We start from the raw sequence: 15,684 nt of genomic DNA, 5'->3' as shown, positions 1-15,684 counted from the left end.
AACTTATCTAGAAACACTAGAATTATTGAAGTGATTGCAGCACCTGGTAATCTTACCATGTCAATCTTCAATATTCTTGCCAAATTACTATTAAAACCTAGTTGATTCCGCTCAGTCTTACCTCTCCACGTATTTCAGTTACTTCCAAATAAGTTTTAAATTCCACCGTTGCTGGATAAGAATGCCCCTGTTCCTTTTAAATTCCTTAAATTGTCCTTTAGTCAATATCCTCAAAGCACACAAAGGAATTGAAGCATCAGTTAAATATATCCTGGATATTACCTAAGGATAATTAGGTGACAAAACGACAAAAATATATTCAGTTTCTCTAGTCTCTCAGAAATAACTCTATCAATCCAGCTCACCTCCCACAGACACAAGTAAAGGTTATGAACTATAATCCATATAGCAGCATATGAACCATATGTCCATGGATATCAATTGTATTATGACTCCTTTATTTAATTATTTTCCAGTATTAAGTTATGTCCATCATGACATATTAATTTAAACTAGGCTTATGACTGACTGTAAGATCCACAGTTTCAGTTGTCCCCCAGTTGCATGGCAAAGTATTTGTCATCTGACAGAATTATTCATCAAGTTTGACAGTTCTTTCTCCTCTTTCTCCTTTTGTGTGTTTGTGTGTGTGTGTGTGTGCCGAATAAGGGAAGAATAGTTGACATTTAGTTTTATTGAGTGATAAAAATTACTATTTTATTGGGTTTTATGGGAGCTTGCCAAGGTGGCAATTTGGATAATTTCCCACTTAATCGGGATGGTCCTGTGTATGAATGCCGGGGAGGAGATTATAGAAATATGACAGATTAATCAAATTGGTTTGAGAGTCAGAGATCTGATACTTACGGGCTTATGAAATATGTCACCCTTTAGCCTGACAATGTGGAGAGGGAAATGGTTTTGGAATTAAAGTCATAGCAATGACATTCACCATCATTTAATTCCATCTATTAATACGTGACAGATGGCGCTCCAGTAAACAGAGGAAGTCAAGGAGGGTTGGAGAGAGGAGGATAAAGACAGGTATTGTAAAGTCAAAATACAACACATACTCAAATCTAGATAGTAGCCTACTAGAAGTATGCAATGAGACAGGTGAAAGGCATTCGTCAAAAGATAATTCATCAGGAAAAGGCTACTTTGAAAATGCCGCAGATACAGTTGAAGTCGGAAGTTTACATACACCTTAGCCAAATACATTTAAACTCAGTTTTTCACAATTCCTGACATTTAATCCTAGTAAAAATTCCCTGTCTTAGGTCAGTTAGGATCACCACTTTATTTGAAGAATGTGAAATGTCAGAATAATAGTAGAGAGAAGGATTTATTTCAGCTTCTATTTCTTTCATCACATTCCCAGTGGGTCAGAATTTTACATACACTCAATTAGTATTTGGTAGCATTGCCTTTAAATTGTTTAACTTGGGTCAAACATTTTGGGTAGCCTTCCACAAGCTTCCCACAATAAGTTGGGTGAATTTTAGCCCATTCCTCCTGACAGAGCTGGTGTAGCTGAGTCAGGTTTTTAGGCCTTCCTGCGCTTTTTCAGTTATGCCCACACATTTTCTATAGGATTGAGGTCAGGGCTTTGTGATGGCCACTCCAATACCTTGACTTTGTTGTCCTTGAGCCATTTTGCCACAACTTTGGAAGTATGATTGGGGTCATTGTCCATTTGGAAGACTCATTTGCAACCAAGCTTTAACTTCCTGACTGTTGTCTTGAGATGTTGCTTCAATATATCCACATAATTTTCCTCCCTCATGATGCCATCTATTTTGTGAAGTGCACCAGTCCCTCCTGCAGCAACAAAGCACCCCCACAACATGATGCTGCCACCCCTGTGCTTCACGGTTGGGATGGTGTTCTTCGGCTTGCAAGCCTCCCCTTTTTTCTCCAAACATAACGATGGTCATTATGGCCAAAAATTATATTTTTGTTTCATCAGACCAGAGGACATTTCTCCAAAAAGTACGATCTTTGTCCCCATGTGCAGTTGCAAACCGGAGTCTGGCTTTTTTATGGCGGTTTTGGAGCAGAGGCTTCTTCCTTGCTGAGCGGCCTTTCAGGTTATGTTGATATAGGACTTGTTTTACTGTGGATATAGATACTTTTGTACCCGTTTCCTCCAGGATCTTCACAAGGTCTTTTGCTGTCGTTTTAGGACTGATTTGCACTTTTCAAAGTACGTTCATCTCTAGGAGACAGAACACATTTCCTTCCTTAGACATATGACGGCTGCGTGGTCCCATGGTGTTTATACTTGCGTACTATTGTTTGTACAGATGAACGTGGTACCTTCAGGCGTTTGGAAATTGCTCCCAAGGATGAACCAGACTTGTGGAGGTTTTTATTTTATTTATTTTTATTTTCCATGATGTCAAGCAAAGAGGCACTGAGTTTGAAGGTAGGCCTTGAAATACATCCACAGGTACACCTCCAATTGACTCAAATTATGCCAATTAGCCTATCAGAAGCTTCTAAAGCCATGACATAATTTTCTGGAATTTTCCAAGCTGTTTAAAGGCACAGTCAACTTAGTGTATGTAAACTTCTGACCCACTGGAATTGTGATACAGTGAATTATAAGTGAAATAATCTGTCTGTAAACAATTGTTGGAAAAATTACTTGTGTCATGCACAAAGTAGATGTCCTAACCGACGTGTCAAAACTATAGTTTGTTAACAAGAAATTTGTGGAGTGGTTGAAAAACGAGTTTTAATGACTCCAACCTAAGTGTATGTAAACTTCCGACTTCAACTGTATGATAATATACTTGTTAATAATACCCTATTAAGTGGGAGTCGTCAGCGTAGTATAATGCCCTAATCCAATCAAGAGAGTAATTAAAAACACACAGCACAATGACTAATTGTGTGTGTCCCAAACGGCACCCTATTCCCTATATTGTGCACTACCTTTGACCAGAGCCCTATGGGCCCTGGTCAAACGTAGTGCACTACATAGGAATTGGGGTGCAATTTGAGACGTAGCCATGGTTCCATTGTGAGAGGCCGGGTAGCACTCAGTAATCAATGGGATTAACTATTCTTCCCTAGTGAAATCATCGCCAGCAGCATCCACGTGTTCTTCATCATGATAGCCATCGTAATCTTCATAATGAAAATGATTTTATTTATTCAGCTTCCATATCAATTGTTATTTTTCATGAGCAATTGTTTTACAAAACGCCGCTACTCATTGTTTTCATATTCTTTATCATTCTCTTGATCTTCTCCTCTTCCTCATTACCACCCTCCTCTCCTCTCCCCTCCCCTCATTACAGGTTGGTCAGAAATAGTTATCTTTACCCTGAATGTAGTTTTTGTACAAACCACCAGATGTCACCCACACCCTAGTGGCTGACACGCATATTTTTATGAGGCGTCATGTTTTGATTTTGGCACAATACAATAGTGCGTAATAGGACAGGCACCATATTTGACACCATATTTTAAATCAGACTTTAGTTAATTCTGTACACATTCTAATGATGTAGGTTTGTAGATTCAACAGGAATCTTCTTACATGGCCTATTACAGTTGTGCACCATACAGGGAACTGCTAAAATAAAGGAAATACTTGACAACATCAGGGATACAAGGTATATTGAAAGCAGGTGCTTCCACACAGGTGTGGTTCCTAAGTTAATTAAGCAATTTAAATGAAAACATCCCATCATGCTTAGGGTCATGTATAAAAATGCCCTGTTTCCCATTATTTTGGATACCATGGCTAGAAGAGATCTCAGTAACTTTGAAAGAGGGGTCTCAAAAGAACATAGGGGGTATAAAGGGTGTGTGTGTGTGTCTCAGTCATCAGATCTCAACCCAATTGAAACAGTTACGGAAGATTCTGGAGGGGCGCCTGAGACAGCACTTTCCACCACCAAAAACATGGATTTGTTTTGTGGAAGAATGGTGTCGTATGGTTTAAGACACTTGTAGAATCTATGCCAAGGTGCATTGAAGCTGTTCTGGTGGCTCGTCATGGCCCAACGCCCTATTAAGACAGTTTATGTTGGTGTTTCCTTTATTTTGGCAGTTACCTGTATATCCTTGTTGTTTCATGCTTGGTGCAGTTTTCTTTACTTAACCGATACCGATGCTTTCCTCCCCCCATTCTACGGGCCATTCATCATTGTGTGCACCCATGCGTGAATATGTGCCTCTAGGGCACAGGAGAGGCCTGACAACTCCCCATAAGCCATGGATAGCGAAAGGCAGCAGAAGTAATAGGATATTCTATTCTACAGTCCCTCTTTCTTTCCCTCTCTGTTTCTCTCCTCTTCCCTGCATCAGCACTACATGAGGACGAATGAGGAGTGGAGTCTAACTATGCACATTCCTGGGCCCCCATGCAGAGCCCAGCACTTTCTCAATTAGACAAGTCCACCCCTCCTGCTGATTCAACTCCCCCCCCCTGCCCCCCCCCCCCCCCCCATTGACAGAGCTACTTCCCCACCACACCACACAGAACCCAGCCAAATCACTCACCTATCTATCACCTCGCTCACTCACAGACTAGTTCTCCTCTCCATCAGTTCTCTGCTCCAGTAGACTGTGTATATCACTGTGCAGCACAGATAAATCTGGAGATTGGACCCAAGAGGAATGTTTGTACACACACGGAACTAATGGAATAGATACAAATATTCGGTAATGTTGTCAATTAAGATGTTGACACAAATCAATCAGGTCGGACTATTTTTCGTAAAAAGGTCAGTTGAGGCTCCACCTCCTCTCTTTTTCCACTCTTCCACATCCCTTATTTCCTCTCACGGTTTCCTTCTAGACTCCACCTCCCAGGGAAGCAGAGGGACACGGTAAGGGAGGGGGGATAAGGAGAGAGAGAGCAACAGAGAGAGGTGGGGGCTGGCTTGTGTAGAATCAGTTGTTTTTTTCCTCCACTCATTCACTGCATTTTTCCAGACGGCGTGTGCAAACTTAGGCTCCGTACCTCACTGCCTGCCACCCATATCTCTGTCTTTCTCTCTCTGATTCAATTATTCATTCCTACTAATGCTTTGTGGATGCAAATCAGGGATATTCCAGCCTCTGAATCCAACCTTCCTGTCCGTTCCTCTTCTCCTCTTATCCCTGTCTCAGCTGCACTCTTCTCCGATCCCTATCCATTAGAAATGTGGTGCTCTGTGGTTCTGGTTCTCTGTGGATTCTCTGCTTTGGTCCAGGGTAGGTCTGCCTCTCTATTTACTCTCTCTGACTACATTGAAAGATTAGAGTTACAAAGCCAGAGGGAAAGACTAGGAAAATATCACTGTAAAGGAGGAGAGGACGAATGAGAAGTGTCTGTGTATTTGTGTGTGAGTTTTTTTGTGTTCTGTCAGTGTTTGTGCTCTTGTTTTATGTTTGTCTGTGTGTACATGCCTACCTGTGTGCATAGTTAATACAGTAGTCTACATCTTATTTAGAGCCTGATGTGACGTGGTGCTCAATGTAAAATACATGTTGTTAATCGCGGGGACAGACATAAAAAGAAAGAGAGTCGGTTTATAAATTGAGAGAGATGGGGATAAATGCTTTACTAGGGAAGGATTTTATGCTGCAATCGTAAATGTAAAAACCTTGATCCCTCACTTTGTCCCCTCTATTTTCTCCAAAACTCTGTTGACAGAAAGTGCAGTATTTATGGGATTGAACCAGCAGGGGACAGACAATTGTCAATGGCGTTCACGTCATTTCAATTGAACACCATTATAGATCTGGTTCGATCTTGCTTCCTTGTTATCCTGTTATGGACACGTTTCTGTAGCAGAGAGAGTAGATGCGCTGTAAGCAGAGGAAGAGGTAGGTTACTAAGGAAAATTAAAAAGGTGTCACTACAGTATATCAGAGGCTACTTGCCCTGGAATTAGGTAAAGAGACAGTGAACTTTCCTCTCAATGCAAAACCGTAAATAATTTCCAGACCGTAACCTTTTGTAGAGATTCTTGATACTTTCCCGGTGATACCTGATTCTCCTTTGGCTATTGACACAGTGGTAAAGGATAATAGCAACAGCTTGAAGTACACAGACCACTGAAAGCGCTCTTAACGTCTGTTTGTACACCAAATGGATCTGAAATGACACACAACAGCAACACACATATCGGGCAACATAACAGCTACAGTTATGGGCCTATGAGGTTAAAAGATAAAAGCAAATACAGCTGCCAAAATAATAATGGCTGGAATGGAATCAAACTGATGGAAACCATGTTTGATGTGTTCGATACAAATCCATTAATTCCATTCCCACCATTACTTTCAGCTCGTCCTCCTCTAATTTGAGTAATAAAACAGAAACGCATCGAAGATACAATCGTCAGTAAAAATCTACATTTCTAGATGAGTCACATAACACTTTCTTGAAACAAATCCTTAGCATGCCTTATTTAATGATTCACACTACATACATTTTTAGTGCTTCAGGGGTTTTACACAAAACTGCTTTATTATTCATTAATTAGGTGTGCTTGCTGAAAGCAAAGCACAACTTTAGAAACGGTTCATACTTATTATTATTCTCCTTCCGGTCCCATAAAAGCTGCCAATACCAAAACAGCTTTACAACGTGCAGGCTGACAGTCCTGCAGTGTGCTTGAAAGAAACTTGTTGATACTACCGATACGTTTCACACCATAACAACATTTGCATGAATCCCAATGCATTTCAATGGCCATAGGTTAACGTGGTAAAAGTTTGCATCGTTTGAACTTTAAAATGTGCTGACCAGTCTGGAATGGTGTGCTTGTCAACAGCTTTTTGATACCATTTACACTTTTTGAACTATGACTGTTTCAAATGTGCATAAGAGCTCAATAAGCTTGAATGGGAAGTATTTGGATACGCAACCGTTAAAGCTACCAACACCAAAACAACTTTATAGCATGCAGACTGGTCCTGGTACTGTTGCTTGAAAAAAACATTTCGATACTAATGAGACTTTTCCCACTACAGCCATATTTGCATAAATCTGAATGCATTTCAGGAGCCATAGACTTGAATGGGAAAAATTCCGGTCGCTACTACAGTTATCTTCAACCGTTTAAGCTACAAATGCCATTCACTTTAAAACGTGCAGACCAGTCTGGAATAGGTTACTTGTATACAGCTTTTTGATACCTTCTGTGTCTGTCACCTCTCTTCTGAAATCTCCTGCTCTCCTTTTCCTTCCATCTCCCTCTCCTCCGTTCTTCTCTCAGTGTCGGTGCAGGGCCCTCACCAGAGGACCCTGTTGAAGAACCTACTGAAGGACTACAATCGTATGGAGAGGCCGGTGGGCAACGATTCACACTCCCTCACCGTCTTCTTCTCTATCAGTCTGATGCAGATCATGGATGTGGTAGGGATCAATGTTCAGATTACATTTACGTTATTTTATCTGTCTGAGCCTTTGTCTATACCTGTGCCACCTGCCTGTCTGTGAAAGTAAATCATCCACTGCACCTATTTTTAAATTTTTACATTCTTTGAGTCAAGTCTCTCAATATACACTAGGTCCTCAGAATAAGAATTTACTTAAAAACATTCACATCTTACAGGATGAGAAGAATCAGGTCGTCACCACTAACATCTGGCTTCGGATGGTAAGCACAGCACAGCTTCAAGTAAGAGTATACAGCTGTCGAAGTGAGAGTGAATGTATCTCAGGGGACCTTCTGTTATACACTGAGTGAACAAAACATTAAGAACACCTGCTCTTTCCATGACAGACTGACCACGTGAATCCAGGTGAAATAAGGTGATCCCTTATTGACGTCACTTGTTAAATCAACTTCAATCAGTGTAGATGAAGGTGAGGAGAGGATTTTAAAGATTTGAGACAATTGAGACATGGATTGTGTATGTGTGCCATTCAGACGGTGATTGGGCAAGACACAAGATTTAAGTGCCTTTGAACGTGGTATGGTAGTAAGTGCCAGGCATACCAGTTTGTATCAAGAACTGCAACGCTGCTGGGTTTTTCATGCTCAACAGTTTCCCATGAATATCAAGTGGTCCACCACCCAAAGGACGTCCAGCCAACTTGACACAATTGTGGGAAGCATTGGAGTTGACATGGGTCAGCAGCCCTGTGGAATGCTTTCGACACCTTGTAGAGTCCATGCCCCAATGAATTGAGGTTGTTCTGAGGGCAAAAGTGGGGGGTGCAACTCAATATTAGGAAGGTGTCCTTAATGTTTTGTACACTCAGTGTATATTCCGTTCATGTTGAATTCAATTGCCTTGTCCAATATATCCAGTTTGAGTCTGTCTTCCAGAGCTGGTTTGATCATTATCTTCAGTGGAACCAATCTGAATACCCTGGAGTGAAAAACCTTCGGTTCACAACTGACCAGGTGTGGACGCCAGACATCCTCCTCTATAACAGGTAATACACCTATAGTCATATCACGTCGTCATGCATCACATTTACATGCATGCGTTTTCTGCTTTAAAACACTACAGTTTAGAGTTCGATCCACCCTTTCCTTTCTCCTTTCTCAGTGCAGACGATGACTTTGACTCTACCTTCAAGACCAATGTGCTGGTTAACTCCAGTGGCTTCGCAGAGTATCTCCCTCCAGGTGAGTCCCTTTCTCTTTTTCTCTTTCCCACTCTGTATATATATGTATATATATATGTATATATATATATATACAGTTGAAGTCGGAAGTTTACATACACTTAGGTTGGAGTCATTAAAACTCGTTTTTCAACCACTCCACAAATTTCTTGTTAACAAACTATAGTTTTGGTAAATCGGTTAGGACATCTACTTTGTGCATGACACAAGTAATTTTTCCAACAATTGTTTACAGACAGATTTCACTTATAATTCACTGTATCACAATTCCAGTGGGTCAGAAGTTTACATACACTAAGTTGACTGTCCCTTTAAACAGCTTGGAAAATTCCAGAAAATTATGTCATGGCTTTAGAAGCTTCTGATTGGCTAATTGACATCATTTGAGTCAATTGGAGGTGTACCTGTGAATGTATTTCAAGGCCTACCTTCAAACTCAGTGCCTCTTTGCTTGACATCATGGAAAATAAAAATTATAGACCTCCACAAGTCTGGTTCATCCTTGGGAGCAAGTTCCAAATGCCTGAAGGTACCACGTTCATCTGTACAAACAATAGTACGCAAGTATAAACACCATGGGATCATGCAGCCGTCATACCGCTCAGGAAGGACACGCATTCTGTCTCCTAGAGATGAACGTACTTTGGTGCGAAAAGTGCAAATCAATCCCAGAACAACAGCAAAGGATCTTGTGAAGATCCTGGAGGAAACAGGTACAAAAGTATCTCTATCCACAGTAAAACGAGTCCTATATCGACATAACCTGAAAGGCCGCTCAGCAAGGAAGAAGCCACTGCTCCAAAACCGCCATAAAAAAAGCCAGACTACGGTTTTCCACTGCACATGTGGACAAAGATCGTACTTTTTGGAGAAATGTCCTCTGGCCTGATGAAACAAAAATAGAACTGTTTGGCCATAATGACCATTGTTATGTTTGGAGAAAAAAGGGGGAGGCTTGCAAGCCGAAGAACACCATCCCAACCGTGAAGCACGGGGGTGGCAGCATCATGTTGTAGGGGTGCTTTGCTGCAAGAGGGACTGGTGCACTTCACAAAATAGATGGCATCATGAGGGAGGAAAATTATATGGATATATTGAAGCAACATCTCAAGACATCAGTCAGGAAGTTAAGCTTGGTCGCAAATGGGTCTTCCAAATGGACAATGACCCCAAGCATACTTCAAAAGTTGTGTCAAAATGGCTTAATGAGAACAAAGTCATGGTAGGCCATCACAAAGCCCTGACCTCAATCCCATAGAACATTTGTGGGCAGAACTGAAAAAGCATGTGCGAGCAAGGAGGCCTACAAACCTGACTCAGTTACACCAGCTCTGTCAGGAGGAATAAGCCAAAATTCACCCAACTTATTGTGGGAAGCTTGTGGAAGGCTACCCAAAACGTTTGACCCACGTTAAACAATTTAAAGGCAATGCTACCAAATACTAATTAAGTGTATGTAAACTTCTGACCCACTGGGAATGTGATGAAATAAATAAAAGCTGAAATAAATCATTCTCTCAACTATTATTCTGACATTTCACATTCTTCAAATAAAGTGGTGATCCTAACTGACCTAATACAGGGGATGTTTACTAGGATTTAATGTCAGGAATTGTGAAAAACTGAGTTTAAATGTATTTGGCTAAGGTGTATGTGAACTTCCGACTTCAACTGTATATATATATATCTATTTCTCTATATATATATATGGATGAGCGATGGCCTAGCGGCATAGGCCGAGCGGGATGTGCAATAGATGGTATAAAATACGAGTAATGTAAGACATGTAAACATTATTGAAGTGGCATTATTTAAAGTGGCATTGTTTAAAGTGACTAGTGATCCATTTATTAAAGTGGCCAGTGATTGGGCAGCAGCCTCTCTGAGTTAGTGATTGCTGTTTAGCAGTCTGATGGTCTTGAGATAGAAGCTGTTTTTCAGTCTTTCGGTTCCAGCATTGATGCACCGGTACTGACCTCGCCTTCTGGATGGTAGCGGGGTGAACAGGCAGTGGCTCGGGTGGTTGTTGTCCTTGATGATATTTTTGGCCTTCCTGTGACATCGAGTGCTGTAGGTGTGGAGGGCAGGTAGTTTGCCCCCAGTGATGCATTGTGCAGACCGCACCACCCTCTGGAGAGCTCTTCGGTTGAGGGCGGTGCAGTTGCCATACCAGGCTGTGATACAGCCCGACAGGATGCTCTCGATTGAGCATCTGTAAAAGTTTGTCAGGGTTTTGGGTGAAAAGCACATTTCTTCAGCCTCCTGTGGTTGAAGAGACGCTGTTGCGCCTTCTTCACCACACTGTCTGTGTGGGTGGACCATTTCAGTTTGTCTTTGATGTGTACACTGAGGAACTTAAAACTTTCCATCTTCTCCACTACTGTCCCTTCGATGTGGATAGGGGGGTGCTCCCTCTGCTGTTTCCTGAAGTCCACAATCATCTCCTTTGTTTTGTTGACGTTGAGTGAGAGGTTGTTTTCCTGACATCACACTCCGAGTGCCCTCACCTCCTCCCTGTAGGCTGTCTCGTCGTTGTTGGTAGTCAAGCCCACTACTGTTGTGTCGTCTGCAAACTTGATGATTGAGTTGGAGACGTGCATGGCCACACAGTCGTGAATGAACCGGGAGTACCAGAGGGGGCTGAGCACGCACCCTTGTGGTGCCCGAGTGTTGAGGGTCAGCGAAGTGGAGCTGTTGTTTCCTAACTTCACCACCTGGAATCAACAAAATGGCGCCGGAAGAAATGGCAGCAGTTTTACGGGCGCCCAACCAATTGTGCTATTATGTGTTTTTTTGTGTGTGTTATTTGTAACTTATTTTGTACATAATGTTTCTGCAACCGTATCTTACGGCAAAAAAGAGCTTCTGGATATCAGGACAGCGATCACTCACCTCGGACTAGACAAAGATTTTTTCTACAACAAGGAGGGCGCACAAGACATTCTCCAAACACCCCACAGGGCCGACATCCCCGTTATTTGCAAGAGGAAGCGACGCAGGTACAGAAGACAAAGAGCCGGATGCCTCGTCAAGACCCAAAGAAGGCGAGTGGGAAAGCTGGCATTACCGTCAATACTACTCGCCAACCTGCAATCATTGGACAATAAATTAGACGATGTACGATCACAAATATCCTACCAACGGGACATCAAAAACTGTAATATCCTATGTTTCACGGAATCGTGGCTGAATGACGACATGGATATTCAGCTAGAGGGAAGCACCGGCAAGATAGAACAGCGCACTCCGGTAAGACGAGGGGGGGGGGGGGGGGGGGGGCGGTCTGTGCATATTTGTAAACAACAGCTGGTGCACGAAATCTAAGGAAGTCTCTAGATTTTGCTTCCCTGAAGTAGAGTATATTGTGATAAATTGCAGGCCACACTACTTGCCTAGAGAGTTTTCAGCTATACTTTCCGTGGCTGTTTATTTACCGCCACAGACAGATGCTGGCACTAAGAACGCACTCAGTCAGCTGTATAAGGAAATAAGCAAACAGGAAACCGCTCACCCAGAGGCGGCGCTCCTAGTGGCCGGAGACTTTAATGCAGGGAAAATCAGTTCTACCAAATTTCTATCAACATGTTAAATGTGCAACCAGAGGGAAAAACATTCTAGATCACCTGTACTCCACACACAGAGACATGTACAAAGCTCTCCCTCGCCCTCCACTTGGTAAATCCGACCACAACTCTATCCTCCTGATTCCTGCTTACAAGCTAAAATTAAAGCCTTCCTGACTCTGTCTATAAAAAAGTGGTCAGATGAAACAGATGCCAAACTACAGGAATGTTTTGCTATCACAGACTGGAACATGTTCCAGGATTATTCCGATGGCATTGAGGAGTACACCACATCAGTCACTGGCTTTATCAATAAGTGCATCGAGGACGTCGTCCCCACAGTGACTGTACGTCCATACCCCAACCAGAAGCCATGGATTACAGGCAACATTCGCACTGAGCTAAAGGGTAGAGCTGCCGCTTTCAAGGTGCGGGACTCTAACCCGGAAGCTTACAAGAAATCCTGCTATGCCCTGCGACGAACCATCAAACAGGCAAAGCGTCAATACAGGGCTAAGATTGAATCATACTACACCGGCTCCGACGCTCGTCTTATGTGGCTCTTATGTGGCTTGCAAACTATTACCGACTACAAAGGGAAGCACAGCCGCGAGCTGCCCAGTGACACGAGCCTACCAGACGAGCTAAACCACTTCTATGCTCGCTTCGAGGCAAGCAACACTGAGGCATGCATGACAGCATCAGCTGTTCCGGACGACTCTGCAATCACGCGCTCAGTAGCCGACGTGAGTAAGACCTTTAAACAGGTCAACATACACAAGGCTGCAGGGCCAGACGGATTATCAGGGCGTGTGCTCCGGGCATGTGCTGACCAACTGGCAGGTGTCTTCACTGACATTTTCAACATGTCCCTGATTGAGTCTGTAATACCAAAATATTTCAAGCAGACCACCATAGTCCCTGTGCCCAGAACACAAAGGCAACATGCCTAAATGACTACAGACCCGTAGCACTCACGTCCGTAGCCATGAAGTGCTTTGAAAGGTTGGTAATGGCTCACATCAACACCATTATCCCAGAAACCCTAGACCCACTCCAATTTGCATACCACCCAAACAGATCCACAGATGATGCAATCTCTATTGCACTCCACACTGCCTTTGCCCACCTGGACAAAAGGAACACTTATGTGAGAATGCTATTCATTGACTACAGCTCAGCGTTCAACACCATAGTACCCTCAAAGCTCATCACTAAGCTAAGGATCCTGAGACTAAACACCTCCCTCTGCAACTGGATCCTGTACTTCCTGACGGGCCGCCCCCAGGTGGTGAGGGTAGGTAGCAACACATCTGCCACGCTGATCCTCAACACTGGAGCTCCCCAAGGGTGCGTGCTCAGTCCCCTCTTGTACTCCCTGTTCACCCACGACTGCATGGCCAGGAACGACTCCAACACCATCATTAAGTTTGCAGACGACACAACAGTGGTAGGCCTGATCACCAACAATGAAGAGATAGCCTATAGGGAGGAGGTCAGAGACCTTGCATGGTGGTGCCAGAATAATAACCTATCCCTCAACATAACCAAGACTAAGGAGATGATTATGGACTACAGGAAAAGGAGGACCGAGCACGGCCCCATTCTCATCGACGGGGCTGTAGTGGAGCAGCCCCTTCGATGAGCTTCAAGTTCCTTGGTGTCCACATCAACAACAAACTAGAATAGTCCAAACACACCAAGACAGTTGTGAAGAGCCTATTCCCCTCCAGGAAACTAAAAAGATTTGGCATGGGTCCTGAGATCCTCAAAAGGTTCTACAGCTGCAACATCGAGAGCATCCTGACTGGTTGCATCACTGCCTGGTACGGCAATTGCTCGGCCTCTGACTGCAAGGCACTACAGAGGGTAATGCGTATGGCCCAGTACATCACTGGGGTTAAGCTGCCTGCCATCCAGGACCTCTACACCAGGCAGTGTAAAAATTGTCAAAAGACCCCAGCCAACCCAGTCATAGACTGTTCTCTCTACTACCGCATGGCAAGCGGTACCGGAGTGCCAAGTCTAGGACAAAAAGGCTTCTCAACAGTTTTTACCCCCAAGCCATAAAACATCTGAACAGGTAATCAAATGGCTACCCGGACGATCTGCATTGTGTGCCCCCCCAACCCCTCTTTTTACGCTGCTGCTACTCTCTGTTTATCATATATGCATAGTCACTTTAACTATACATTCATGTACATACTACCTCAATTGGGCCGACCAACCAGTGCTCCCGCACATTGGCTAACCGGGCTATCTGCATTGTGTCCCGCCACCCGCCAACCCTTCTTTTACACTACTGCTACTCTCTGTTCATCATATATGCATAGTCACTTTAACCATATCTACATGTACATACCACCTCAATCAGCCTGACTAACAGGTATGTATGTATGTAGCCTGGCTACTTTTATAGCCTCGCTTCTGTATATAGCCTGTCTTTTTACTGTTGTTTTATTTCTTTACTTACCTATTGTTCACCTAATACCTTTTTTGCACTATTGGTTAGAGCCTGTAAGTAAGCATTTCACTGTAAGGCTGTATTCGGCGCACGTGACAAATAAACTTTGATTTGGGGGCGGCCAGTCAGAAAGTCCAGGACCCAATTGCACAGGGCGGGGTTGAGACCCAGGGTCTCAAGCTTGATTATGAGCTTGGAGGGTACTATGGTGTTGAATGTTGAGCTGTAGTCAATGAACAGCATTCTTACATAGGTATTCCTCTTGTCCAAATGGGATAGGGCAGTGTGCAGTGTGATGGCGATTGCATCGTCTGTGGACCTGTTGGGGCGGTATGCAAACTGAAGTGGGTCTAGGGTTTCCGGTAAGGTGCAGGTGATATGATCCTTGACTAGCCTCTCAAAGCACTTCATGATGACCGAAGTGAGTGCTATGGGGCGGTTGTCGTTTAGTTCAGTTATCTTTGCCTTCTTGGGTACAGGAACAATGGTGGCCATCTTGAAGCATGTGGGGACAGCAGACTGGGATAGGGAGCGATTGAATATGTCTCTAAACACACCAGCCAGCTGGTCTGCGCATGCTCTGAGGATGCGGTTAGGGATGCCTTCTGGGCCAGCAGCCCTGCGATGGTTAACACGTTTAAATGTTTTACTCACGTTGGCCACGGAGGAGAGGGAGGGGGTGGGGTGCAGTCCTTGTTCGCAGGCCGCGACGTTGACACTGTATTATCCTCAAAGCAGGAAAAGTAGACGTTTAGTTTGTCTGGAAGCGTGACGTCGGTGTCCGTGACGTGGCTGGTTTTCTTTTTGTAGTCCGTGATTTCCTGTAGACCCTGCTACATACGTCTTGTGTCTGAGCCGTTGAATTACAACTCCACTTTGTCCCTGTACCAGCATTTCGCTTGTTTGATTGCCTTACCGAGGGAATAACTACACAGTTTATATTCAGCCATATTCCCAGACCTCTTTCCATGGTGAAATGCGGTGGTTCGCGCTTTCAGTTTTGCACGAATGCCACCATCCATCCACAGTTTCTGGTTAGGGTAGGTTTTAATAGTCACAGTGGGTCC

At 43.5% G+C, this 15,684-nt stretch overlaps 1 protein-coding gene across 1 annotated transcript in view; it reads left to right on the top strand.

The window, feature by feature from the left end:
* The first annotated feature begins 5,162 nt into the window (after positions 1–5,162).
* chrna11 (cholinergic receptor, nicotinic, alpha 11) overlaps positions 5,163–15,684 on the top strand; it is a 29,159-nt gene continuing 18,637 nt past the window's right edge. Inside the window, exons 1-5 of the mRNA XM_038972111.1 lie at positions 5,163–5,214; positions 7,227–7,366; positions 7,566–7,610; positions 8,286–8,395; positions 8,512–8,591. Coding sequence (XP_038828039.1) covers positions 5,163–5,214; positions 7,227–7,366; positions 7,566–7,610; positions 8,286–8,395; positions 8,512–8,591 — 427 coding nt within the window. The remainder of the gene's footprint in view (positions 5,215–7,226; positions 7,367–7,565; positions 7,611–8,285; positions 8,396–8,511; positions 8,592–15,684) is intronic.

This window comes from Salvelinus namaycush, chromosome 32 (assembly GCF_016432855.1).
Source record: "Salvelinus namaycush isolate Seneca chromosome 32, SaNama_1.0, whole genome shotgun sequence".
Taxonomy (NCBI): domain Eukaryota; kingdom Metazoa; phylum Chordata; class Actinopteri; order Salmoniformes; family Salmonidae; genus Salvelinus; species Salvelinus namaycush.
The sequence above is the reverse complement of the archived record's forward strand: the minus strand, read 5'-3'. Positions and strand labels throughout refer to the sequence as shown.